Source organism: Amblyomma americanum, chromosome 6 (assembly GCF_052857255.1).
Source record: "Amblyomma americanum isolate KBUSLIRL-KWMA chromosome 6, ASM5285725v1, whole genome shotgun sequence".
In the NCBI taxonomy this organism is placed as follows: Eukaryota; Metazoa; Arthropoda; class Arachnida; order Ixodida; family Ixodidae; genus Amblyomma; species Amblyomma americanum.
In genome coordinates this window covers 51536188-51563927 of record NC_135502.1, presented here as the reverse complement: position 1 = coordinate 51563927, position 27740 = coordinate 51536188, and the positions used below count along the sequence as shown (strand labels likewise).

At 45.6% G+C, this 27740-nt stretch overlaps 1 protein-coding gene across 2 annotated transcripts in view; it reads right to left on the bottom strand.

The window, feature by feature from the left end:
* The window catches only part of LOC144093438 (sodium-coupled monocarboxylate transporter 1-like), a 28601-nt gene extending 6238 nt beyond the window's left edge, over positions 1-22363 (bottom strand). The window contains exons 1-11 of one of the 2 annotated variants that reach the window (XR_013306272.1): positions 21594-22363; positions 14722-14790; positions 13148-13199; positions 12069-12136; positions 11352-11432; positions 10417-10490; positions 9575-9715; positions 8008-8137; positions 2107-2195; positions 1509-1618; positions 925-992 (exon numbers count right to left, since the gene is read on the bottom strand). Coding sequence is in view for 1 of the 2 variants with exons in the window: in XM_077626810.1 (XP_077482936.1) it covers positions 925-992; positions 1509-1618; positions 2107-2195; positions 8008-8137; positions 9575-9715; positions 10417-10490; positions 11352-11432; positions 12069-12136; positions 13148-13199; positions 14722-14790; positions 21594-21935 (1224 nt within the window). In the remaining variant the exon portion in view is untranslated. The remainder of the gene's footprint in view (positions 1-924; positions 993-1508; positions 1619-2106; positions 2196-8007; positions 8138-9574; positions 9716-10416; positions 10491-11351; positions 11433-12068; positions 12137-13147; positions 13200-14721; positions 14791-21593) is intronic. The other variant, XM_077626810.1, reaches the window with a different exon arrangement.
* Between the last annotated feature and the right edge of the window lie 5377 nt (positions 22364-27740).

The following is a 27740-nucleotide window of genomic DNA, read 5'->3' as shown; positions in this document are numbered from 1 at the left end:
GTCACACCCCTGTAACGACCACATGGCCAACAGTATCTGTAAATAAATAAATATGTCGCTTTAGCGAGTAAAATGCACGTGGCATAGTTTCTGGTTCATTGTAGGTATGACCACGGCACTGTCTTCCCTCTTTCAACGACTCACTCCCAGGCCAGCAGACCACAGATCTTCATCAGCTGATCACAGATGATATGTCATGTCATTGGTTAGCTGGTTAACATGGCAAAGCTACGCTCTCGCTAGTCAAAAGGTGACCACGTGACTCCAGAGCGGAGATGTTTTTTTTTTTTTTTACAGCGATAGCTGTTAGGCGTCCGTCCCTGGCTTTCTCGTCGTCGCCGTCGGCGTAACCGGCGAGTGCGTTAATATCGCGATCACGTGACTCACGTCACGCGACATTATGTCACGTGACCTTATGTCACGGTCAACCTAGGTCGCATAAGCCTACGGGCGGCTCTGTTCGGAACAGCCACCTGCCAGTGCAGGGGTGCATCACTTGACCACTAGTGCGCCCGGAATATATCCCCAAAACTAAACGCCTAAATAGCCATCTCTGAAACTCGCGTTACATAGTCGTGACCGTCCTGTGAATTTTTTTTTTTGTCACTACAGGCACTACCGCCGTATACATCAGAAAACCTCGAGATACAACTACTGCTGCTAATTTAAGAAATAGAGAAACATGAATAAAAATTTCGTTTTTCCAGCGAGCTTATAGCCCACTCTTGAGGGCCTTCTTTTATTGTTTGCTTCGAATAAAGTTGTTACCGCCACCACCACCATCGCCGCTCAACCTGACAGTCAAGCATCGGGCAGAATGTGAAGGTTTCCCTCACGTGCATAGCTCATGTGCCGTCAGAAGTCCTGCTGACGTGTGCGTGAGCGGCAGTTCCTGCCTCCGAGCATGATGCGACCCCGGCTTACCTTGAGGATGGATCCCACCGTGCCAGCGACGAACGCCAGGCCAATTGTCAGCAGTCCGTATAGGGCAGCTGGGATGATAATTGTAGATAACGTTAGTGAGAGCAAAGGTATCTGAAGTAACCTTATAACTGGAGCTGCTGGCACCGACATCGTGGCGCGCATGGAACTGTCAAAGCCACGGTCGGTCGACAAACGGAACAGGTGCGAGCCTTTAGCGAGCGTTTATGATTACAGCCTGTCTCTAATCCTACGACTCTCTAACCCTGCTTGTCTCTAAGCGGCTTCAAAAATGTGACGTAACCGCCTCTCCCGAGTTCTTTTCTTCCTCCATGTGTCCAGGGGTATGTCCTGTTTGCACAATGCAGTTCTGGAACTTTATTCGCTTGCGAGAAATGGCGGTTTTCCAAAAGCCAATTTCACGCTATGGGAGAGACCGGACGCTACCCCCTTTGATTCAGCCCGTGAGAAGAAGAAGGCCGTCCAAGTGTGGAGCCACTGAGCCAGGCGCAGAGCAAGCGCTCGCGTTTTTCGAAGAAAACATTGAGACAAAACGCAGGGTGCAAGAGTAGTGGAGTGGTGCCCACCTATGATTTTTGTGACGTACGCCTCCTGGCGGGGAGTGAGGCTGATGTGCCGCACGAGCAAGTCCTCCCAGGTGACGGCAGCCAGAGAGTTGAAACCTGAGGACAGCGTGCTGGAACACGAATAATATCGCGAAAAACGCAGGATAACTAACCTAACCTAACCTAACCTAACCTTCCGCCCGGAACCCTTGTTCACATGCGGAACGAGAAGTGGCAGATCTCTTGCTCACGAGACGCGGCCACGGGGATGTGTATGCACCACATAAGCACTGTATTTCTCAGCGCAGTAACAGTAACTATTTTTCGCAAAAATTTATTTGACAATATCATCGCAGATCTAAGAAGCGATAGTTGGTGGATTTTTACGTAGCCACGTCTCCATTCTGGGCTCCAGATTAATTTTTACCGCCTGAAATTTTTTCACGCACACCGAAATTCGTGTCTGCATCAAAATACGGCCGCCACGGCCGGGATTCGAACCTGCAGCCTCGTCCTAGCCACTCAGCCATAGCCACTGAGCTGTACGTGGCTCACAGTATAGCCACGGTGGAGAGGATGGCCACAGCACAAGCTTCACTGCGCAGCGTAGAGTCAATACCTGAGGGCGCTGCTGAAGACGCAAGCCACGAACAGACCAGGCAGGCCGGGCACGGAGTTCATCGCTTTCATCACGAAGTAAGGCACGAGCTGCACGGATTGGCATTCAAACATAAAGGCTTTAAGAGAACATTTCACGCTCAACTGGCTACAGTTTTAAGGTCCTTCTAACGCATGGACTGCTTCATTAGTTTCATATCACCTCTGTGTAGATTATGGGAATGTCTAGCGAATTTTTCGCGCTCTGGTTATTGATACTAATAGTAAGCGCTTCTTAGATGATTATTTACTAAAACAAGAGCGTAGTATAGCGCATGAACAGAGTATCTGCTGATTCGTCAACTCACCTGCGACTACTTCGATGCGAAGAAATTTTCAAGTGTGTTGTTTTTATAAACGGGGCTTAACGTCCCAAGGGACGCATGGTCACATGGGTTATGAGGGACGCCGTAGTGGAGGGCTCCGAATTAATTCAGAACTCATGGGGTTCTTTAACGCTTGCCTACAACGCACAGTAGCCGGCCGTTCTTGCATTTCACTTCAATAAAAATGCGGCCGCCGCAGCCAAGGTTTGATCCGCGCAGCTAAACGTCAAATTCAGGACTCTGCCCAAAACCACTGAGCCATCGCGGTGAGAATTTGCGAAAGCGAATAAGTCATTTTTATTCTCTTGAATTTTATTTTATGCATTTCATTAAAACCTTACGCAATCTAATCCTCACAGATGCTGTACAGAGTCAAGTCCCTCGGTTTTTGTACACCTCACAAATAGCTACATTTCACACACGCAACGCTTCATCTTGAATAATAATGTTCGCAGTCAGGAACGTGAGTTCGGGCGTTTCAGTGAAGAGTGTTCGCAACCCGATCTCAGCGACGACAGCTCTGCTCCATGCTGCAAATTCCCTTCAATTACTGGCCTGTCGAGGAAATCCTCTTTGTGTTTTGACTCTTGTGCAGAGCATACAAGGGAATTCGCACGCGAGGGATAGTACTTGTCATCATGTGGCGCTCGTTTCTCAGCCTGATTTCGTCAGTACAATCAAGCCCACTGAAGAATGAAGTCTGCTTTTACGCTCACTTTTTGCATTCTAGGTCATAACAGGCGTCCTGCATTATAAAAAAAAGGAGGGGGGGGGGGGGGGAGGAGAAGTAGTACAAAGGTAGTATGGTAACCTTCTGTGAACGTTACTAGCATATATTACCAGCTAGCCTGAAGGTAATGGCTTAGCAACTGGTACTAGTTAAATTCTGATACACTCTTTTATGCCTGCTAGATGCCTATAGCATGCGTCCAGGCTTCGCACATGAACAATCGGCCTTTCTAACCAACATTTACAGCGGTGCCGCCGTACTAGCCTGGAGTATTTCATCTCACGTTCATTGGTGGTATCAACCAACAATCAATCAAGGTTATGATCGCTGCAGATAGTGATGCATTTCCATTCAGAAGGATTAACAGAAGGCAAACCTCAAAAATTTGTATAATCGGATACAACTCCATAACAATCTGGGTGCGTTTTTATGGAGGAAAAACGCTAAGGCGCCCGTGTGCTGTGCGATGTCAGTGCACGTTAAAGATCCCCAGGTGGTCGAAATTATTCCGGAGCCCTCCACTACGGCACCTTTCTTCTTTCACTCCCTCCTTTATCCCTTCCCTTACGGCGCGGTTAAGGTGTCCAACGATATATGAGACAGATAATGCGCCATTTCCTTTCCTAAAAATTATTATTATTATTATTATTATTATTATTATTACCGTAGCCCAGCCATCACTGGCTCGTCGAGCTCATACAGTCTGAACGTCGCCAGACCTCAGAAGCGCCCGAAGGCTATTTTCGTCTCCAAGCTGTGCCCCGAGACAACGTCGGCTGATTTAACGAACCATCTGAAGTCCGTGAACGTCACCCCCCTTTCCTGCCGGCGGTTGAAAACGAAATATGACTCCTACTCGTCCTTCTACCTCACAGTCAGCGCGGAATTCTACGATCAACTTGTTGACCCTTCGATGTGGCCTACGGGCTGCATCTTCAAGGCTTTTCGTGGAAAACTCCTGGATGGTATGTTACATCCTTCCGAGCTGACGGTTGATTGCAGTCAACCCTAACTTGGATATATATTACCAAAATGCCCGAGGTCTTCGGACTAAGGGACCTGTATTTTTTTCCAATGTTTTAGCCTCTTGTTATTCGGCTGTTGTAATTACTGAGACCTGGCTGTCTAGCGAAGTTAACTCAGGTGACTTCTTTCCTAATAACTATTCTGTTTTTCGAAGTGACCGCCCTGAATCAGCTTCTAAACAAAAGGGAGGAGGAGTGCTCATTGCTATTGACAGTTCCGTGCAGTGCGTTCGGCGTTCCGACCTGGAAACCATCGAAGAATCTGTCTGGTTAGAGCTAACTTTAACTCGACATCAAAAACTCTTATTGGCAGCTTTCTATATTTCCCCTAATCTGCCTCCTCCTGCCTACGATGATGTACTACATTCTATTGAATATGTTATCACTTCTCATAGCAAGCACAAACTGCTCATTTTAGGGGATTTTAATACTCCAGGTATTAACTGGAATACCTTTACATATTCACACAACAATCATTATGTAGTTAGTAAGTGCAACCGGCTTTTAGATTTCATAGCTTTTAACACCTTGCAGCAACACAATTTAATTGAAAACTGTTGTGGTAATGTTCTTGACATTTGTTTATCTAATTTTGAAAATGTTCGTGTCTCGACATCTGACATCTCACTTACTCGCTGTGACAAATTTCATCCTCCAATTCTAATAACGGCTTCGGTTTCTGTCCCACCTTCTGCTAATTCAAATCGTGCGGGGAATTCCCCCCGTTTCGCTTATGCACTTGGCGACTACGTTGGTCTCTTCGGTTTTTTCTCTTCTGTCGACTGGTCCGTCTTAGACGAAATCAGCGATGTTGACGAACAAGTCAGTCGCTTCACTGAAATAGTTCTCAATGGTATGCGCCAGTACATACCTGTGCGCACTCCTACTCGAAGCAAGTTTCCGTTCTGGTTTTCCAAGGAACTTAGAACAGCGCTGAAACTTAAGGAGCGGGCCCACCATAAAGCGAAACGCCCTGGGCTGGATACATGGGCAGATGAATTTCGCCGCTTGCGTTCCCTTTGCAAACGCCTGTACAAGCGTGATCATGAGTCCTATCTTGAATATTTAGAGAATAGTGCCTCTAATCGTCCTACTGAATTCTGGAGATACGTTCGCAAACGCTCGAATAAATCTGATAGTCATATTCACTTAGTTGACTCTCATGGGAATGAAATTCGGAACGTCGCTGACGGCTTTGCTCAACACTTTTCCTCCGTGTACAAATCTCCACGTTGCGATTCAGTATGCCTTCCAGCTGGCGCACCTAATTCCGTTCTTCTTGACGAGAAGTTAGTAAGTGAGAGTCTTAAGTGTTTGAAACCATCTTTGTCCCCTGGACCTGATGGCATTCCAGCCGCCATAATAAAAGCCTTCAATAGTACCTTCGTCCCTGTTTTAACCACGATATTTAATAACTGTTTGAAAAATTCTGCCTTTCCCCGCGTGTGGAAAACGGCGCGTGTTTTCCCTGTCTTCAAATCAGGAAACAAATCTGATGTTTCGAACTACCGCCCCATTTCTCTTCTTTGTGCAACCTCTAAGCTTTTTGAATTAGCTTTGCACAAAGTACTTTCCTTCCACCTCAAACATGTAATCATACATAATCAGCATGGTTTCATAAAAGGTCGTTCTACTACAACTAACCTTGTGACTTTTATGACGTATACATCAGCTGAAGTCCTTCAGAGGAGTCAGGTAGACGCTGTGTACTGTGATTTGAGCAAAGCTTTCGACGTTGTTACTCACTCATTACTTCTTCAAAAGCTTCTGCTGCTTGAGATCGACGTTTCAATTGTAGCCCTCTTACGCAACTATCTTCTTGATCGGTCCTGCTTTGTCAGTGTAAATGGACAGACCTCATTTGTTTACACTCCAACCAGCGGAGTTCCTCAGGGCTCGGTATTAGGCCCGCTTCTGTTCTCTGTTTTTATCAATGACGTTTCCTCCGTGGTCAAAAACTCCTCGTTTCTCCTTTATGCGGACGATATAAAAATGTTCAAGGCAATACATACTCTTCATGATTGCTTGTCATTGCAATCGGACATATCTGCCTTCTCTGATTGGTGCTTGAAGAATGGGCTCACTCTCAATTCATCTAAAACCAAGGTTGTCTCATTTACGCGTAAAACGCACAGTCTTCTCTACTCTTATTCTGTGAATGGTAGGCCGCTGCCCAGGGTTGATGAAATTAATGACCTCGGCGTACTTTTCGACCGTAGCCTCAGCTTCTCCTCTCATACAAAACGCATTGCTCTACGGGCTATGCGTACACTCGGCTTCATCTGCAGGCTTTCGAGAGAGTTTCGATCCCAACTCCCTTTCTTAAAGCTCTACCTCTCCATATGCTTGCCGCTTTTGGAATATGCGTCTGTTGTTTGGAGCGGCACTTGCCAGTCGAACTGTGAAAAAATCGACAGAGTTCAGATAAAGTTTTTACGCATATTTCAACATCGGTTTTCTTGCAAAACTTCTAGCTCTCATCCCAGACGGAGTAACTCACTGCAGCTTCCTTCTCTTAGCTGCCGTCGCGTGAGGGCAGATATAATTTTCTTGTATAAACTTCTTCATGGTCACATTCTATGCCCTCAGCTCCTAGCGCGTATCCTTTTGCGTGTACCGCGAAAGAGCATAAGGGAATTCAGACCATTTCAAGTTTCTGCGCTCCTGCACTCCCTCTCCCCTCTGGACAGAATGCAAAAGTTGTTTAATTCTCTTTGTCCTCACCTTGATATATTCGAAAATTCTCTCCCTTTCTTTATATTGAATGTCCGTGACGTTCCTTTTTGAGCACTCTTTTTCTCATACATAACTTCCCCTTTCATGCATTTTGTCTTTACTACACTTGTGCGTTTGCACCGGTATTATATTGTTTTTTTCTCTCCTTAATTGTACATCACGTGTACTTGTTTTCATTAATATTATTTCTTTAATACTGTGTACTCACGCCTGATTGTCTGTAACGCGTTCACTAATTACATTTCTTATTGTGTATGATTGTATTTCTAGCTTGTATTTCAGAGATCTCTTATTCGTTCATATTAGTATTGGCTTTATTCTTGTTTGTATTTTGATATATGCTGTACTTGGCTGTTATCGGTCGTTCTTGTGTTCATTCTCTTTGTTTATTGTTTTTTTAGTTATTTATATGTCTGTTGCCTGTTCTAGCTGTTTTCATTTACCGCTGTTCTCGCTGTTTCCTTGTTCTCGCTTTTTTGTTTCATGCTTGCTGTCGTGCCTAGTTTATGCGTCTTTTTTTTCTATCGCCTTGACTGCTGCATTACCTCCCCTGAGTGTCTTCCTTTGTAGTGAAATAAATGTACATTTTGTGCGTGTGAATGGTGTACCTGCACCAAGACCTTTGGGTTGTTCCTGGGCACCGAAAAAATAAAGATTGATTGATTGATTGATTGATTATTATTATTATTATTATTATTATTATTATTATTATTATTATTATTATTATTATTATTATTATTATTATTATTATTATTATTATTATTATTATTATTATTATTATTATTATTATTATTATTATTATTATTATTATTATTATTATTCCACTCACAGGAGGTCCTCCAACCAATGACGTCATGAACGGGCGTCACGAATGGGTGTCATGAGTGGGTGTCATGAATGGGTGTCATGACAGTAGGCGGCCGGCTTCTGATGTTTCTGTCCAGATTACTGAGGACTGCGCTGTCGGCTACCGAGCCACTAATGTTACACTGCTCACAAGCAGAACCCTGGTCCAACCGGAGTAGCTGTCGAATGCACGTACTCACCTGATCAGGACTGGATATCTTGCCCACCTTCACGGGGTCGCAGTCGGCGTAGTGAGCGAAGATAACCAGTCCGGCTAGGCAGCTTAGGCTGATGTTCATCATGACACCCGGGATGTTTATGTAAATAGCGCTGCAAGAAAAAAAAAGAAAAGGTTGGCCTCGAAAGATGTGCAGCCAGCATAAGAATCGCACCTGTGTTTCAACGCCCACGCTGCAGAGTTAAACGGGCAAATAATTTTTTCTTAAGAATAAATCTCAAAATAACTTAGCAGATAACGCAACATGAAAATCGTGTGCCCTGTTTTCATTTACCGTACAGAACACATAAGGCGTGTATTAATGTGTAAAGAACAAATTATAAACAGGAGCAGTTTAGTGCAACATTCTCTTTTATTCTATAAAATCTTATTTCCGCTTACCGCTTCGCGCTGTCTATCTCAAACCAGTTTGTCATGAACGTTGTAGGCATTCATCACGCATCCAGACCTCACATACAAACGGCGTCGAAAGTGCGTGGAACACGATTCGAATATACGAGTTCATTGACGTGCGACTTCAGCCCGCATATGGTACCTGTCAGTGAACATTTCAATGCCTCGTTTGTTTGTCAGCATAAAGTGTTTTCCTAAATTTACAGTATGCCGGACGCATTACAACTTTGGTTGCGGGACCATGTACATACTACCAGCGACAAATGAAACGCGAACAGGAGAACTGAAGTGCCAACACAAAAACGCCAACATGTTAGTTCCCGGAAAAGAAATACAGGTCAGGTTGATCTAAAAGACAGTCTTCACACATTCGAAGTGAAATTACCGTCCGCTAGCATTGACGTTCCCACATCTAAGAGCTTCTCATTTTGCTGTCCGTGGTCTTTTTCGCGCGCTTCATTTGTTGCTGATCGTTCCATTTACTACTGAAACGATTTGTACCGCTGCCTCTTTTTTTATTTAACCCAATAAATCTCTCACTGCTCTCAGTTCACGTTGGGTCTCGCATCTACCCACAAAGCACGGAAACATATGAGTGCGCCCTTCCCATCCCCCGATGCAAACTAAAGATCGGCGATACACAGTCCCATATGCTCATTGTTTTTAATCTCATCTTAAATTTTTAATTTTAATCTTATTTAATAATATAAACGCGAATTTTGGTGCGTACAGGTGCTATATTCGGCAGCTACTAGGCCTCCACCTCGTGCATGTTATGCGGTTTTGCAGTTTGCCGCGGATAAATTTAAAGCTATAACAGCGTCTCGGCGAGGAGGACCCGCCCAGATAACCTCACACTCCCACGGACCCCGCTTCGTGCGATCGACTTACAAGTCCGCGCCAGCATATTTGTATTAATACGCTCACCAAGTCTCCATCAAACTTACGAAGAGCATGTTGTGCGTAGTATGTCACATCCTCAAACGCACGTCTTTTATTCGGCGTTAAATGTTATCTCTACTATACAAACACCACCAGTCAACTGTGGCGGGGCCTTTCGGATGCCGCTTACTTTTTAATACCCATGAAGCATGTGAAAGCTGCCGCCGTTAAAATATGGACGCGTATTGACTCACGCTTTAGCCTTCCTCAAGCTGGAGACGCTGCAGAATCGCTGCACTTGCGTCTGACTGGTGCCGTACGATGCAAGCCACACGAATGTTGTCCCGAGCAGCACGGTCCACAGCGAGTTGGTGTGGTGCACGTCCAACTGCGTGCTGAACGACGCGGCAGTCAGCGCACAGAGGAAGTCGCTCTGTTTTGAAGTGGACACTGGGACAACACTAATTCGGAAAGCGACACGCTGTCTGTTCATAGCGCACACCGCATTAAACGCAGTCTAGTTGTGCTTCTTCATTTCTTTTTTTCACCCAGGTTGTCATGGCCGCGATCTGCACAGAGCTTAGAGGTTGCATTCAAGAGCGGGTAGCTTACTGTTGTTAAAAAATGTCTTCTATAAATGAATACGCAATCTGTACGCGTGATCTGACAAAAGAAAAACAGTTCGTTTTCGACGTTACCAAGTGTAATTTTCAACTTTCTAGTCGAAGAAGGAACCAATTTTCCGCTGCTTTCACTAGCGGTGATGTCTCAGGACAAGTCTGGACGCATCAGAGCGTAGTATACGGTCTTTATTTGTGATTTAAAATTCGCGCGATGTTTCAATTTTCAGCCCCCTAAAGCCTTGTATTAGAACAGGGTTAACTGTAGAGATAATGGAGAAGCCTTTGTCCTGCAGTGAACGCACTAAGGCTGGTGATGAAAACATCGTATATGGCATATGATATCCCGCACAACTGCTGAGTCATGAAACAGTTCAGCATTCACCACATTGTTTTCAGGATTCAAATTCCTGTGCAGGAGCGAGACCCAGCTACCGCAGAATGAACACCGCGTGCAGTGCGGCGCACTCACTCACTTCAGGAACTGCAAGCGACCTCTGTCGGCAGCGATTGTCCACACCTCGGCGATTCCACCGACCTTTGCTGCGCCCTGCGGTTGATCGCAGAAGGTTACAGAAACATTCAAACGATGTCAGGACATTCGCTGAATACGAACAGGCGGCGCAGGTCTGCTAGGAAGAACTACTGCATTTAATGAATACTTAAGCGTCGCTAGGAGAAATTGCCGGCAGTATAATCGCAAGGTTAACCCCACCATTGGCTTTCAACAACCTCGATCAACACAACAACAAAAAAAAGCAAGCATTCAATGCAGCATTTTGCACACATCTGCTGGAATAGTACGAAAGCAACGAAGGAAAAGAGAAAAGAGGAAACTAAAGGCGCTCGGCGAAAACATGCTTCTGAATTAGGTAGTAATAATAATTGGTTTTGGGGGAAAGGAAATCGCGCAGTATCTGTCTCATATATCGTTGGACACCTGAACCGCGCCGTAAGGGAAGGGATAAAGGAAGGAGTGAAAGAAGAAAGGAAGAAGAGGTGCCGTAGTGGAGGGCTCCGGAATAATTTCGACCACCTGGGGATCTTTAACGTGCACTGACATCGCACAGCACACGGGCGCCTTAGCGTTTTTACTCAATAAAAACGCAGCCATCGCGGTCGGGTTCGAACCCGGGAACTCCGGATCAGTAGTCGAGCGCCCTAACCACTAAGCCACCGCGGCGGGGCTCAGAATTAGGTCAAAAGTGTACGAGCTCGCTAGTGCGGAAAGCGAAAAGTACAGTTCTAGCCATAGCATTTCCTTTTTTCTCTCCCTCTCTCTTCTTTCCAAGCTCACCACACACCTAGTTAATTGCAATACCTATCGTTAAGGCTACTTTGCCTTAGCCTGCTGTATTAATCGCCGTTTTAAATGTTTCCGGATTACAGTCATACACAGGATATCGCTCACCCATATGACGACATTGAGCATGCCTCCTAGCATGATGGTCATCTGGAAGGCATCCGTCCACACCACGGCCTTCATTCCTCCCTGCAAAAGGTCCGCCGACGCACCACTATAAATGGTTTGATGTGTATCATGCGGCTGCTCTGACACTCCCTACTGTACGTAGGCATCCGCAACCCGGCGAAATGAAAAGAGGCTATATTCTGACAGAAAAAGTTCAGAGTCAACAATAAAGTGAAGACAACCCTAAATACCCAAGCTCATCGGCGTTTCTCTTGCTCGTTTTTTTTAAGCCCGCAGTGATGAGCCGTTAGTTGAACATGCGCCAAATATGCTCGGCAAAGTCGCAATACAAACTATAAATCTTAATTTGTACTTAAATGGTTGAGGCTACTTGACTTAAGAGTCCTAAAAAAACGCCTTCGTTAAACCGCTGCAAATTAAAGACCGCTAAATGGGGCCATGTGTCGAAAGGATTGCTAACGGTTGCAGCATGGTCACGATTACAGAAGAAACGCTCCATGTCCCGTGATTTGTGACAAGCCTCTTATATCCGTCCCATCACAGAATCACGAACACCACTTCTAAGTTTAGTTAAAAACCTACAAATGAAATCTACTTCGAGCCAATGCCATCTCATCTACAAGTGAGGTATGCCGTCGTCCAAGCAGGCGGTCTCTTTTTGTCGTTCGCAGTGTGGAGACAACCAGGCGTCCTCACCAGTGCAGTGTATAAGGTGCAGATCAAACCGATGACCACAATTGAAGACCACACAGGGAAACCGGTGACTTGAAAAATGAAACAAAGACAGAAAGGACTGTGTCATGACAAGTGTCTCTATAGAACTGAGCGTTTTTCATATTATATAGCACAAATACCATATACAGATGTCAGCCAATAGCGTTCACAGAGTCCTCCTGTCGGGTAGCAACGCCACCTGCCCCGGAAATGTGCTGGAGTGCCACCGTTTCTTGAAAGTTAAGTGTTAAACGCACTTAACCGACGCCGCTGCTTAAGAATGGTTTTCTGGCGGACTAGTTGGTGCTTCTCGTTCATGATTAAACTGCGCGAAAGAAACGGGGACAAATACAAGAAAGAACGTACACACACAGAGCGCAGACAAAGACAAAAAAACACGTACACACACAGAGCGCAGCTCTGTTTGTACGTGTGTACGTGTTTTCATGTCTTTATCCCCGTTTCTTTCGCGCAGTTTAATCATGAACGAGCCGTTGCTTAATTACGAGTACTACCTCGACGGAAAGAAACGCGAACAAGCCAGCGCCAACACGCACCGCTGTTTCAATTTTTTTTTTTACCGCGCTTTTACTTCGGTGATAGCAAAAATACGTTAGACTCGTCCATGATAGATTCTAGGACGACTCTAATGTCTTTTTCGTATCACCCAGGTAAAAGCGCGATGAAAATAAATTACAACAGCCGGGCGTGTTGGCGCCGGGTTGTTCGCGTTTCTTTCCATCGAGGTAGTACAACTAATTTTCTTTGCATCTCTTCATGGCATTAACGTACTGTGTTGTTACGAGGCTTATCAGCCGCAGGAATTCGATAATAGGTGCTGAGTGGTTCCTCAGTGTTGAAAGCCCAGCTGCCATGCACGACATCAATCGGCTGTGAACGCATTTAGTTATATCAAGTTGCGATCATATCTATACGGCTAAAAAGTTATGTTTAATCTTAGCTCTTTCGTTACTTTGCAGTACGTCATAACAGCACCACTTAGCTGGTTTCTAGTCATATTTTTGCTATCATCTGTGCAGAGATAAGAAGACATAGCTTACCTGATTCTAAAGCCAACGACGGCCCGTACAGCACTACTCCCATATATAGGATCTAGCAAAGAAAGGAGAACGCACATCTAGTGGCGTACTAGAGAAAATGCATTTCAGAAAATCTCATTTAATCCATACTTATCTCGTGCCCGCTTTGTGTTATCGTGCCAATTCGCGTTTAGTAGACAGATAGAGCAATTATGCCCGTTATCGCGAGTCAAAACCTCCCACGACGTCCATTTATCAAATTTATCGACTGGGAGCGGTTCTGACGCGGGTGTTGTGAACTATGCCAGTATCGTTGAAATTGAATAATGGGTGAAACCTACGAGAAAAATGAAGTTACTCGTGGTAAGAAGCGATCATCCAAATTTAAAATTTTTATGTCATTCTTGTTGCTCGAGGTTCCTTTTGTGGATGTTAACGGCGTCGGAAGCATTTTTTTGTAAGTGTGTGCGAATAGCGCATAGGAATAGGACCGATTTGTTGCTGAATCGAATAAGAAGAGTGCAGTTAAAAACCAAATCGGATATGACTAGAATAGTGAGAGGACCGAACCGAATGCTAATCAAACGTTTGTGGGATTGTTCGCCAAGTGCGCGATTACTCGTACAAAACGAATATTCATGGCAAGCAGGGAAGAGCTGGCGGCGGTACCGTAAGTCGTGAAATTAAAGGTGTAGGTGTCAAAAGACGCAGCACCGATCTCCACTAGGGGAGACGCTAAATGATGTCAATATATGAGCTCAATGACCGCCATGCCATACGAAAAGGATAATTACATTTTGTTACTGATGACGACAGCAAACTAACTAGCCCCAAATATCGGCTGAGGAGGTGGACCAGGGTTTGAGCTATGGTCCCTGATCGGGTATGTAGGCAGGGTTTGCGAAACCTGGCTAACCCTTTCTCGTCACCCAATCTCGGAGGCAATGTGTATGAACATTGTGGACGCCGCCACACAAATCGACCGCGCCGCGGCGCTGAACCCTACTTTCCGTGTGCACCGATAGCGGCGGCACGCTCTGCGGCGTCTGAGTGGGCCCTTCTTTTGAAACATTCGTAGGAAAACACTACGGTGTGTCCAATTACAAACTCTGTTTCAATTATTCGTAAACTATTCTAAAACTTAAGAGATTTCGATTCGTTTGGAATAATTTTGAACTAGCACTTCTTGATTCGTTCATCGAATAGAAGAATTTTTTTTTTTAGCCGCTGCGGTGGCTGAGTGGTTATGGCGCTCGGCTGCTGGCCCCAAAGACGCGGGTTCGATCCCGGCCGCGGCGGTCGAATTTCGATGGAGGCGAAATTCTAGAGGCCCGTGTACTGTGCGATGTCAGTGCACGTTAAAGAACCCCAGGTGGTCCAAATTTCCGGAGCCCTTCACTACGGCGTCTCTCATAGCCTGACTCGCTTTGGGACGTTAAACCTCCATAAACCAAACCAAACCAGAAGAAATTTTCGAATATTCGCGCACCCATAATTTTAGTCATCTACCGAAAATTTAAAAATCGGGCTTTCCGCTCGCTAATTAAGGCACGGCTAATTTCGTTATTCGCGATTGATCACATTGTGTTACCCACCGTGTTCACGATGAACGTAAGCGAACCCAGGAGCCGTACGGCGTTGGAGCAAAACCTCCTCTCCAGATACTACGCCATGCGGAAAAAAAGAAGCAGGACCACGAGTTAAAAAATGGGGCACTTTTTGTGTTTTGTGTTATCATGTGAAATAGTATCAAAATATTATGCACATTCTATGCAAACGTACGGAACATCATGAGAAAACATTACATGTAATAATACAAAAACACTGTCTGTATAGTTCATGTCGAGTTTCATCTTGGGTTTTATGTATTGCTGGCCGCTAGGAAAAATCCATAAGTATTGACAAGAAGAAAGATGCTTCAAATGAACGGCTGCACCCTTACAAAATTTTCTTTAGACCGTCTATATGCTGTCCATAGACATTTGCTTATAAATTCGATAGACTGTCTATAGGCAAGTATAGTCTATAAGCAATACAAATCCTATAGAAGGTCTATCAAAATCTAAAGATTTATGCACATACACATTTAGCACGCGTTTGTCTATAGACTGTGAATATATAGATAAAAGTAAATATATATATAGGACGGCAACAGAGTCAATAAGATGTGTACAGACTGTGTATTGACCACTTTTACAAGGGCAGCTCCGTAAAGCAGCCATAAGAAGGATGCTACAAAAAATTGCTCAGCATTATAACGATTCAAACGCCACTGACTGGGGTACGGTTCATTCAGTGCGAATTCTCTGATGTCGATCAATTTAATTATATTTTTTACCTTCCCTACTTTTCTTTTGAAATTCCTTTTGACACACGCCCTACTATTTTACTTTTTTATGATCGCACCCACTCACAAATTTGTGGCGTGAACAGGTAGTAGTTCATATGTATATTTTTGCTGATTAACATTTAAATCGACCACAAATTTCATGCTGTTATGTGAACCTGTAGGTTTATGCCCCTTTTCTTTCATGAGAAGATGACGCGATAGTTTGTATATCTTGAGCTATTCAACCTGCGGCTCCTCAACTCGGCCCGGTGCACCTACCAGTGCAGTCATCGAATACCTGATGCAACCAGACGACGACGCAAATGACGATCATAATGATCTGATTTTCGGAAGAAAGGGACAGCTCATGTTCTAAGCCTACCAAAAAAAAGATGTGGAATATTTAAGAAAATACCACAGTAGTAATCAATGATTTGAAATCAATGCAATTGACACGTTCACGGTGGCAGCGATTTTCGGAGCCAACTTGATGAAATCGCCAACCCATGGCATAGCGACCTGGTATTGGAGTGAATTTAGCAGACTCTATGAGAAAACCGAACTGTCCCACGGCTTCATCGCGCGACTCAGTATTCACGAGCGCACAGCGTGACTACCCAACGTGACCCACCGGTGCCCCAAGACGACGCGGTGGATCGTGTTAATGCGAGGCAGTGCACCACTGCCTGCCTTTCTCTGGGGCTACACGTGCTTAAGCCTGCTTCGTGCATACCTGCCTACTGCCTCATGTGCGTGACAGCGCCTTAGGGACAACTCAGAGCGGCCGCGTCGACGCCCCGAGGAAATGTAAACGATGTTATTGCCGCTACCAAGAAAGAACACGGTGACAAAACGACGGTCAGCGAGCATTGAGGCGTGCACGCCAATTAGGAGAAAGGACAAACACTTCTGCGGACTTCCTCCGATCCGTCCCGTGCCAGGCCACGCGCCGCCCAAGCTGTGAAACAGGAAAGTCGTCCTCCACCGCCGCCACAGGTGGCATCATTGCTCAATGGGGCAGACACACTCGTTCCTCTCAGCGCTGTTCCTCCCTTTCGCCCGCACTTCTCTATGCGGCGAGGCGAGCGCGACGTTGACATTCCGACGTTCGTCGCTGCGTGCGTGTTTGTGGAGGAGTGGCTGTTTCAATTTGGCGCCGCTTCAAGCTTTCCCGGTGCCTTTAGCGCTCGCCAGAAGCCTCGCTCAAAAAGTGCAGGCGTGTTTACCCGGGTGTACGCTACCCAGACGACGAATGCAGCGTGGGGTGTTATAGATATTTTGCACACATAAGAGACTAGCGTACCGGACTTGCCGGGAGCGTACAGCGCATGCGCAAACGCAAACGCGACTAGAGTCGCGACTGGTGTGCGACTCCACCTGGCGGCCACTACGCATGTGCACAGGCAGCCGGTTTATTAGGTATACGCCCACGCTATTACGTCACAGTTATATGCTAAATGTATCTACTGTCTAAAAATGTGCAGGCATCGTTCTGTCATCTCGCGGCCATGTAGGCGCTCCACGGACAGTCATGCATATTACTGCCCTTAACCTGCTCATTAATGGGTGAGTAATTACTCTTAGTACACACTCAAGCGCAGCCATACGGCTACAGGGGAAAGCTATGCATATACAGCTTCATCAGAAGCTCTACACCGCATCCATCCCCACTCCTCCTTGGGGGGATTCTCCTAAACATTGGACCTACCCTGCTTATTACCACGTTGGTCATGCCACACTTTTTATATCGATGGTTGAATTGCGTACATCGTGGCACATGGGAACAGCGTAGTAGTAGTAAGCCGCAATGAGACACTCCCACATTCACCTGCTGCCGAAATAAAATTACCATTAGAGGGTTCTCCAAAGGCATCTACACCAATAGGCTTCTTCTGGAGCGTTCTACAGAAGACGGATATTAGAGTATTGCAATCTGCACGTAGAGATACACCCTCTACAACCCTCTTTACAAAACTAAGCGCTTTGCATATGAACCTTACACGCAATTACAAAAGCACCATTTTAGCACATGGAATAATTATCACGAACACTCCATAACTCATTCATATGCATCACTACGAAAGGTGACAGTAGGACGGCTCAGATGCGTTTTGCACCCACGTACTAATTAAAACTTGGCATTAGTTTTAGGCATAAATTATTCGCTCAATGCACTACTCTTTTAAACAGTCACCTCAGATTTTTATCATCGTGAGGTAACACGTACTTCATACAAGTACACTGTCTTCATCAGGCTCATGACCAAACCATACGGCTTAACGTAATTAGTCACCCTACAGTTTCCGCTGCACATTTGTGCTATAACCTTGGCATTCTACCATTGTCACTCGAACTTAACCACAAGTTAGCTTTAATTATTCTTCGCGTTCATAAAAATGACAGTAATCTCAATACTTTTGACTCACCATGACTATATAATCCAAACAACGCCAGATTTTCTGAACATAATAATCTGCTTCTACCGATAATCAGCACTAATTATGAAAAACACACGGTTTATTTCTCTGCAATCTCATTAAGGAAGTCATTGTGAAATACGTTGTTAATCATTTCTTGTCCACTCTTATAATTTCTACGTTAGTTTTTTGGTCTTTTTCCTTTCTTTACCGGTTAAATTTTCTTCATTTTCATAATTACTTCGTATCTTGCCTCGTGTACTTTGTTCATTTTTTTGCGTTTTCTATTATTTCCTTTTCGCCTTATTTTCTTGGTGCAGATGGTTGATTTGTAACTGTAACGCCGCGATGTTCTTTAAGGCTAGAATTTGTATAGTTACTGTGTTTTTGTATGCAAAGCTGAGTTACTTTTTGCGCTTCCACTATATTTTCGCTATATGCTGCCTGACATACGGAATTATTCTTATGCGCATTGCAACAGGAGGTCCCCCTGACAGTCTAACTTCAGGATCTCCTTCTGTACTGCTTTTTACTCATGTAACATATAATCAAGTGTTAATACCTGATCAAAAACTTGAGCGCAATTGTTAACCGGCCGACCTCAGCTTTTTTTCATCTCATTAAAATTCCTTTCTCTCTTTTAAATAAGAAAATGCGACAGCATTTGGGTTGCCTGCTATGGCGTCCACAATGAGTGTCTGCTGTTCTTCTTGTAATTTTCTCGCCAAAACTCCGGTTGTAACCGGTTCCTGGCAAAAAAGCGAATAGGGTAACAGGTCACAGACAAGAAGGCTCAAATGCAGCTGTGTCCTGTTCCCCTGAGCGCTGCTCTGCCAATAATCATGAACCAACTGGGCCGGCTACATTCCGCAGCCGGTTCCATTGTCCTTATATGTTATGCATGAGTAATCACTTTCTAGAACGTTCGAGTACCTTCCATTGGATTAGCATGTGGATTATACTACTCCGACTCACTAATCCACCTTAGTTCCCCCACTGATCTCGAAGAAACCACCTTAATACATTTTCCGGGTGGGCCCCCTTCCAAATTTTTTGGGAGTCCTCAGTTTTCAAATTTAGCAGTGCGCTATAATCGGGCCACTGGTGGTCATGTGGTGCTGATGACGACAGTACCCTCTCAATCACATTCATAGACCGCGGGGTGTCTTCATACCACTACTGACGCCGTTCCCTGGAAGGCGAGACCTTCAAACTTTCTAAATTTGTAATGGACCCATAATCAGCCGCGTTTGATGAGGATCCGGATAACCAATCAACAGTTCTTCGTGCTATTCACTGTGAAAAAAAAAGAAAAACGTGATTCCGAATGGAGCACCAAGAACAGAACTTGACGGTCGGTCGACTCTCCTATTAAGACTTTTACGTAAATAGCAGATGAAAAACCCGTCGCGGTGGCTCAGAAGCTAATGCAATTGCTGCGCCCAAGTCGTGGGTTCGAACCATAGCCGCGATGGCCGTACTTCGATGGAGGAGGAACACGGTTTATGTGCTGCGAGATGCCAGCTCACATTGAAGAGCACACAGGAGGTAGAAATGAATCCGGATTCTTCCAATGCGGCGTCCATCATAGAGTACAGCTTGGACACTTTAAGGCGCATAGAAGCACAAGTGAAAGAGAATCAAGATAAGAGAACAAGAAACTAGGTGGGGAGGGGGTGGTGATAAGACAAGTCTTTTGGAGTGGAGGATGCGTTATTCGGAAGTGCGGATGAAGAAAAAAATTGTAGGCTATCGATGAGATCGATGAGGCAGAGTATGCGTTAGCATAAGTGTTCCCCTCGGATGGAGGAGCCGCTGCCGCTGAAGGGTTCAGACTAGTTCAGACCGTGCGTGCGGATAGCGTGATCCAGTCCGCCAATCAGCGTGTGACACGCCGTGCTTCTGCTCCACTCTCCCGATCCAATCAGCAGTCGCAGTGTGTCCCGCCGTCTCCCTCTCCACTCTTCCCCACACACCACCCATCGGTTCCCACCCACTCTTCATCTTCCCTCGCCCACTTTCTATCTCCCTCATCTCCACCGACAGTCGAGAAGAGATTCCCTCTCTACACTTTGTCATTTACTACCTGAGGCATCATTTGTACGGACAGACCGATCTTTCCATAATGGGGGGTCTAATGCTAACGCATCAAAAATAGCGTAAAATAGTTTGAGGACTTTGACTTCTCCATCCTTTTCTTTTTTTTCCGTTCTGAGGTATAGACCTTTTCTGTGTCAACTCAGAGTCTCTTTTTATTTTTTTTTATTCTACATAAATTCACTATTAAAGACGTCAAACTATCGTTTTATTTTTGTCTTTTTTTTCCTTTACCGGGCTAGAACTTCACAGCGAACGTTTTGGCGTATTGCTGGGCCCTGCCTTAGCCACACCTAGACCTGAGTCGGCAGAAGCGCAAAAGAAAGAATTTGCGGGCTCAGTGAACCGCTACAGAAGAAACAACGCCCACAGTGCGCACGTTATCAAGGGGCAGGTGTTATCGAAGAAAATTATCCGCATTCACAGGCTACTTGAGAATTATCTAAATGTACTGCCTTCTCGAGACAGGCGTATCCGATAAAATTAGACGTCCGTTGAATAGAGGCAGCATTTTTTTCCTTTTTGGGAAAGCTCAGAGCGTGTTGTCATCAGAACTTGAAAATACAGAGAAACCTCTCCAGAACAAAAGAGAATATATAAGTGCTGTCAAAAAGGCAGCAATTACTCGTTGGCATCCCCTAAACATTTGACCAACAGTGTTACCACTTCGAGTTATTGATCAATTCGCTCTCGCCCTACCACATGCTAGCCGTCCCGCTTAGCGCTGTTGGCAGCGTGACTGCACCGGTGAAGCGGTGGTCCCGGGTTCGAACCCCGGACCAGGACGAATTTTTCTTTAATTGCGAAGTTTCTGCGGAAGCTGTATAGCGTTGCTTTGTATCCGCATGGCTGAGCTTGGATGGAGGCCAATGAGTTTAGAGAAAGCGATGATCACTGATTATTCCGAAGCAGTCGAACTTTCTCGAATACTAGGAAGACAAACTATTTTCGGATGCTAATTCGCTTTCACGTGTAGGTTTTCGGCACCAAGAGCGTTGTTTCGTCCGGTATGTACAGCAGGATAACTCAAGAAAATCGTTAGCCTTGCGCTGAACCTTATCGTGTACGGCTCCATTTATACTGATATCTGCGCCCGCGATAACGATGTGCGCAGATTACTGGATATTGAGGGAAGGGACATGTGGCTTTGAACTGTTTCTCGGGGTAAAAGAAAAAGAGCTCTCCTTCTGAAAACAAGCCAAATTAGCTGCCATTCGTTTGATAAATATCTCATACGTGGGAGAAAATTACATTTATTTTTTAGAACGAGCGAAACAAGTCGTCCTTTCTTATGCGAAAATTATACTAAGTTAGAATTGTTATTGAGGCCCCCAAAAAAAGTCACGCAGTGCTGTTTTGTATTTGGAAACCTCGCCGTTATAATAGCGACTGACACAGTGTCGTATACAGAATTTCACGCAGTGTGGCACATCTATTTCTAACACAGCACGTAGCATGCAGGCCGCATAGCGTCACATAATGGACTGCCAGTGCACACTCAAATTTTACGTACGTGCTTCACTGCACTGTACACGTATCAGCCAGATGAGGTAACAAACGCAGAAAGATAAGATAAGAAAAGCATAATGGGAAGTTAAGGTCGGGGCGGAAGGGGGGCACTGACCGAATTCACACTGGTCAGCTGGAGCCTGTAGAAGACCGGCAGGAAGACCTCCGCTGCGATGACGTTGGATATGGCCAGTCCGAAGATGGCCACCCAAAACTGCGTTCCCCTGTAGTACATCTCGGCGGGGTAGCCCAGCACCGTGGTTGCCGACTGCAAGCTGGCCATCATTGAGAGGGAGACGGGCAACAGGCCCAGCTGTCGGTTGCCCAGCAGGAACGACTGGTTCGACTGGTCCCGGCGGTCGCGCCACGCAAAATACAGGCCGATTCCCGACGAGACGCACAGCATGGCGCACAGAACGCTGTAGTCGGCCGCACCGAATATCGCCGCGTCGTCCATCGCTTCTACTTCTAGCGGTGGTACTTGATGCTCCAGGAGTTAGTCCTCGACACAGTCTGCACAGAACGGCACCAGATGCAATGCCTTCTTGTCAGGTACGGTTGGAAGTGCGGTGAGGATTCCGCCGGAGTTATCCGGCACGACCACAAGTTGCCGTCGGTTCTATCGTCGATGCGTGCAACATATACTCTTTCCTCGGTATCGACCAGCTCTCCACAAGGCTCAGCCACCGGCGGGGTTACGGCAGCGCGCGCTATCGGCGAGACCGTTGCGAAAGTGTTTACTTCTGTGCCTGTCGTGGCGACGGTCTTCGTGAATGGCTTCGCACGGTGTCTGTCGTGGATCGCTCGTTACGGGGTAGGACCCTGGGGACGAATGCGACCGGTGGGTTTCTGGGTTGGCGTTAACAGCGCCTGCCTGCCTCGTCGACTGACAATGCGTTATCGATCAACATGCTGGAGGTGCAACGGCGCTCATTGTTTCTCTTGCGTCGGTGGATAAACCCCGTCGCGGTTCAGCGGTCGGCTCGCGCAATCTTGGCCGCTGTCTTTGCCAAGCCACGAGATCAGGGCGTTGAAATTCCAGCGAGACACTGTCGGTCGTCGGTTGGTCGGTGTGCGCAGAAAGCGCGGTCCGTGACTTGAGTCTAGTACAAGCCTTCACTTCCGGATTGATCATCTTCTTTCAACATTGGGTAATGCCTCTTAAAAGATAGTAAAAATAAAGCACGTTTCTTTGGCTTTCAAACGACCTAAGTACATGATGGATTCTGTTTTAACAGTATCCTGCGTTGTGGAACAGGAATAGGGAAAAGAACACTTCAATGACGGTCATATCACGACCCCAGATATGCTGATCTAGTAGACTGCTCCGCAAAGTCGCTGTCAGCTTTGCAAGTGATAGAGTCCGCGTCCTGCACAAGCGACAATTGAAGGACGTAGCGGAAAATGCGCCTCAGTGGAAGCACTTCAGCCAGTAGTGGCAATCGATTATCGTGAACTGGTGGGTAATCCGTTTATTCGTGGATAATCACCTCGCGCTTACAATTAAAGCACCTCAATCTTCGCAGAGTAGCTCAATTGTCAGATCATCACGCCCCTTAACCTACCGGGCGCTTTCCTCCTTGCACTCCTCGTTGGAATGAACGCGCAGCCAGTTTTTCTGCTTTCTAATTGGGTGCGGAGTGCAGGAACACCCCTTGACGTAGCCACCACGTCACCAACCTAACCTAACCGAAAAAGCTTGCATTGCTTGTTTCTTTTTTTTTAATTTTTGCGCCGTCGCCATTCCACTGCTCTGCAGTTGGTGCAGCCATAGCGTCCGCACTCATTCGCGTGCAGGATGCCTTGCTGTTGCGAGTTTCATTATTCTAGCATAGCAGAAAAAAGATTTTAACTGTTCTGCAATCCACGAAGAAAACGCGACCACCTGCAGCAAGCCAACTTTTCCTCCTCTTGCCACTGGATCTTCGTCTTCCTTTACATGCGTCATTTTCTAGCATTCTATACTAATTCTGCACGGTCTGAAATTTATACTTCTGCAAACCCACATCAGGACATTCTCACACGCATAAAAATCTCTATTGTGTAATTGCACACTTTAAATAAAGTAGTATTAGTAAGGGGTTTTTATTAAAATAATAGTAAAAAGCACGGAAAACATTTTTGCTAGCCCCGGCATCTGCCATCGATACTGAAGCACCTGAGCTGGGGCAGCGGAAATAAAGGACAGCAGGCAGAATGGAGAAATGAAATGAAAGAGGTGAGGGGACAGGAAGAGAGGATAGGGGGAGTTTAAATAAAACTCAAAAACAATTTTCTGAAACCACTTTTCTTAGCTTCACTTACGCGGCACGCTATCCAAAACCACCATGCCCTTGGGTCCTGATGTGAGGACATGTAAAGAATGGCGCTCAACCCTCGTGGTTATTTCGAAGAGAAAAATATTTTAGTTTGGTTATGGTCACCAGTAAAGGTGAGAAAACTTACACAATTATCAGGACACCTAGCTAAGCCAGCAGCTAAAGAATGAAAACGAATGAAAAAGAATAAAAAAATACGGTCAGAGCATGCGCACTCAATAATAATAATAATAATAATAATAATAATAATAATAATAATAATAATAATAATAATAATAATAGTAATAATAGTAATAATAATAATAATAATAATAATAATAATAATAATAATAATAATAATAATAATAATTGGTTTTGGAGGGAAAGGAAATGGCGCAGTATCTGTCTCATATATCGTTGGACACCTGAACCGCGCCGTAAGGGAAGGGATAAAGGAGGGAGTGAAAGAAGAAAGGAAGAGAGAGGTGCCGTAGTGGAGGGCTCCGGAATAATTTCGACCACCTGGGGATCTTTAATGCTTCCTTAATTTCTGTCGTTCGCCCTGGTCCTCGTTGTTCTCAAGCACAGCGAAACGCACGAAAGTGTGACAAGTTGGACCCATATAAAAAATTGACTATTGACGCGAAAGCGTTAAGTCTCCCGTTCTGCAAAAAATCCGGCGTCGGTGTTGTCGGTGTTGTGGGCGAAAAAGCAGGTGGCCCGCCTGCCACCTACAGATCACGTGAACTTGTGACGACATCCAAACCTGCCCCCCATGCTATCGGAATGTGAGCAGGTGGCAACTAATGATTGGTCGCGAGAGGTTGCTCGGGAATAGCAACCTGGGTCTCACAAGTCCCACCGATGACAGCACCGGCCATCGCAGGGCAGCGCCGCATTGCTTAACCGCTGGACCACTGCGCCAGGAGTGGTATGAACCCTGTGATCTATGATTGCTGAGTAGAGAATGACCAATTCCGCATTTATGAGAATTCACCCATTAATGCTATCGCGTCATAACCTTGAGGCGGAGTTTAGGTGTCACCTGAAGTTTTTTTGCACCGATTCTTTAACTTGCGCCGACATCGCTCAGCTCACGAGCTCCTTTTGCGTCCGGGTACTGAGCCATGTCAGCGCACTTTAAAGAACCCCAGGCGGTCTAAATAAATCTGTAGACCTCGACTACTGCGCTCCTCCCAGGTCATGTGTCGCGTCGGGACATTAAATCCCACAATTTCACAATTCACAATTCGATTTCACTTTTGGTTTGATTTGGTTTATGGGGGTTTAACGTCCCAAAGCGACTCAGGCTATGAGGTACGCCGTACTGAATGGCTCCGGAAATTTCGACCACCTGGGTTTCTTTAACGTCCACCGACATCGAACAGTACACGGGCCTCTAGAACTTCGCTTTCATCGAAATTCGATCACCGCAACCGGGATCGAACCTGCGTCTTTCTGGTCAGCAGCCGAGCGCCATAACCACTGAGCCCTACACACATCCATACACATATCGACCAGTGCTTAGCTCGAGCCATGGAAAGCAGCCACGCTCACTCGTATATGTACATTACAACCTCAGTTAGTGACTTGCTGCTTATCGAGCCGCTAAATCTAACTTTAAAAGTGCCACAGAGTCAAGCAGTTCTATCAGCATCTCATCCACCATATCGCGCTGTACAGCCGCGCCACATGTATGGGCTGGAGCTAGCGGATACCGTACTACATAATACTCCTGTAGAATGAAAGCAAGCGCTGTAGGGATGCAAAATGCATAATCGAAATGATTTCTGGTCTTAGAGAATATTTTTTTGTATATAGTAAACGCATGAAGGCCAACTTTAACATCAGAACGAAAGAGAACCCTGCATGATGAGGTTCATTTGGTTTATCTGTGTGGCGTTTTTGTGAAGCGTCCCTGAGTCACTCTCAAGTCAACCTTCTCTCCCTACTACGTCTCTTAACATATTCCCAGAAGAGCTGGGACGCTCCACCTTCTTCCAAACGCTATGGCCGCTCTTGATGTTGACAGCAACATTCCGCCCAGCATTCCAGCATCGCGACCTGCCTCCTTAATTCAGACACGTACCCGAATTGTCTGAGCGGTCAATTAAAGTTTTTTTTTCTTTTCTCTCTCAAGTTCAGAGAAAAACGCATTGTTAGGAGTGAGAGGGATGGCACGCAGAGGTCGGTCGAAAGGTCATGCGCTTGACCCGCCGCCGTGGCTCAGTGCTTTTGGCGTTCGGCTACTGAGCACAAGGCAATGGTGTCCAATCCCGCCCGCAGCGGCCGCATTCCGATCGAGGCCATACGCAACAATTCTAAACACAAGTATTTTTAACAGTAAAGCGCTTATGAGCGCTATTTCTTCATATATTGTAAGCTTTCACTCTAACAATAAATATATCGGCAGATCTCCCGTTGGCAGGGTTGAATTTTCTTTTTCTTTTTCTTGGCTATTAACGTTTTTGCGGTCAACACCGTTCCCCATTGGCTTGCTATGACAGTCTTAACTGCTCGGTGCGAACGATGGAAACACTATAAAAGAAAGGTTTTGCTACATATTAGAATAACGGACCATTATCTTCAATTTTTACATACCAGTACCTTACGGTTTTTCAATATTAAAAATTTTTATCCAAGAATTTTGTACATGGATATGCGAAAAAAAAGCCCCGTGTGCTGTGAGACGTCAGTGAACGTTAAATATCCTCCCAGTAGGTCGAAATTCATCCGCAGTTCTCTCGCTCCCTCCATTCATCCCTCTTTGATTTCTTGCCACCCACAGACCAGCGTCGAAAATGGCGGCGTTTTGCGACCTCTTTGTGAAAAGGTCTACAATCGTTCGTCAATACCCTTGCGTGCACTGGCGTATATTTATCACATTTTCGCTTTATTTCCTGCCTTCTGACCACGCGGGGCAAAGAATTGCTGAACATAAATCGTGGAATGAGCTTCTTATACGCGGAAAACTACTCCATCCCACGTGCATGCTGAAAGCAGAAAATAAGAAAAACAAGCATGAGGGAACGGGGAAATAAAGATGAATGGGGACAAACGAGAAAACACGCACACGAAGAAAGTAAAAATGAAAAAAAAAAAGGCGGGAGAAGAAGCGACGAAAAGGCAGCCATAAGAGCAGAGTGCCGTGGCAGGTTCGGCCAGCGGGACTACGTCAGCGGACTGAATAAAAAGACGGTGGCCATGGCGATGGTGACCTCGCCCGTTGTTCTCCAATAAATATTGGAGTGGGCAAGCTTCCGATCGACGCTGTCGGCATGGAGATGGAAGGAATAAGGGCAGGCAATATAAAAGAAAGAGGACGAAAAAACATGGAACGAAGGAAAATTAAGGAGTAAAATGAGAAAAGGAAAGCGATGCAAGGTGTAAGAAGCCCAATGCCTAAAGGAATGCTAATCACAAGATATTTGGTTCCAGATCCGAGGCAGCTGCATCGGTATTTTCATTTCCGCACAAATAATATTTGCGCATTATAGCAGGGCAAAAGCACGTGTCCTGGGACACGATATCAATTTTTTACTCCAACTACAAGCATGGAATGCGCCTGCGTAAAAAGTCAGGCTTTCTTTATTTGTTACACGCAGTGACCGAACGCTCCGCGAGTTCTACCTTGAACGATTAATAACTGGACGCCCCACTCCAGTTGTCACCAACACAGTGCTGTGCGCATGTGTTTTAATTCCTCTAAAATGAACTAATCACGCACACAACCTGGACACATTTCTTATTGTGTAAATAGTTTATTTATATTACCTCTCCCCTTATACTCTTTTCCTGTCCCCTCACCTCTTTCATTTCATTTCTCCATGCTGCCTGCTATTTACTTCCGCTGCCCCAGCTCAAGTGCTTCAGTATCGATGGCAGATGCCGGGGCTAGCAAAAATCTTTTTCCTTCATTTTTACTATTATTTTAATAAAAAACCACTACCACCACCTATTTGTTA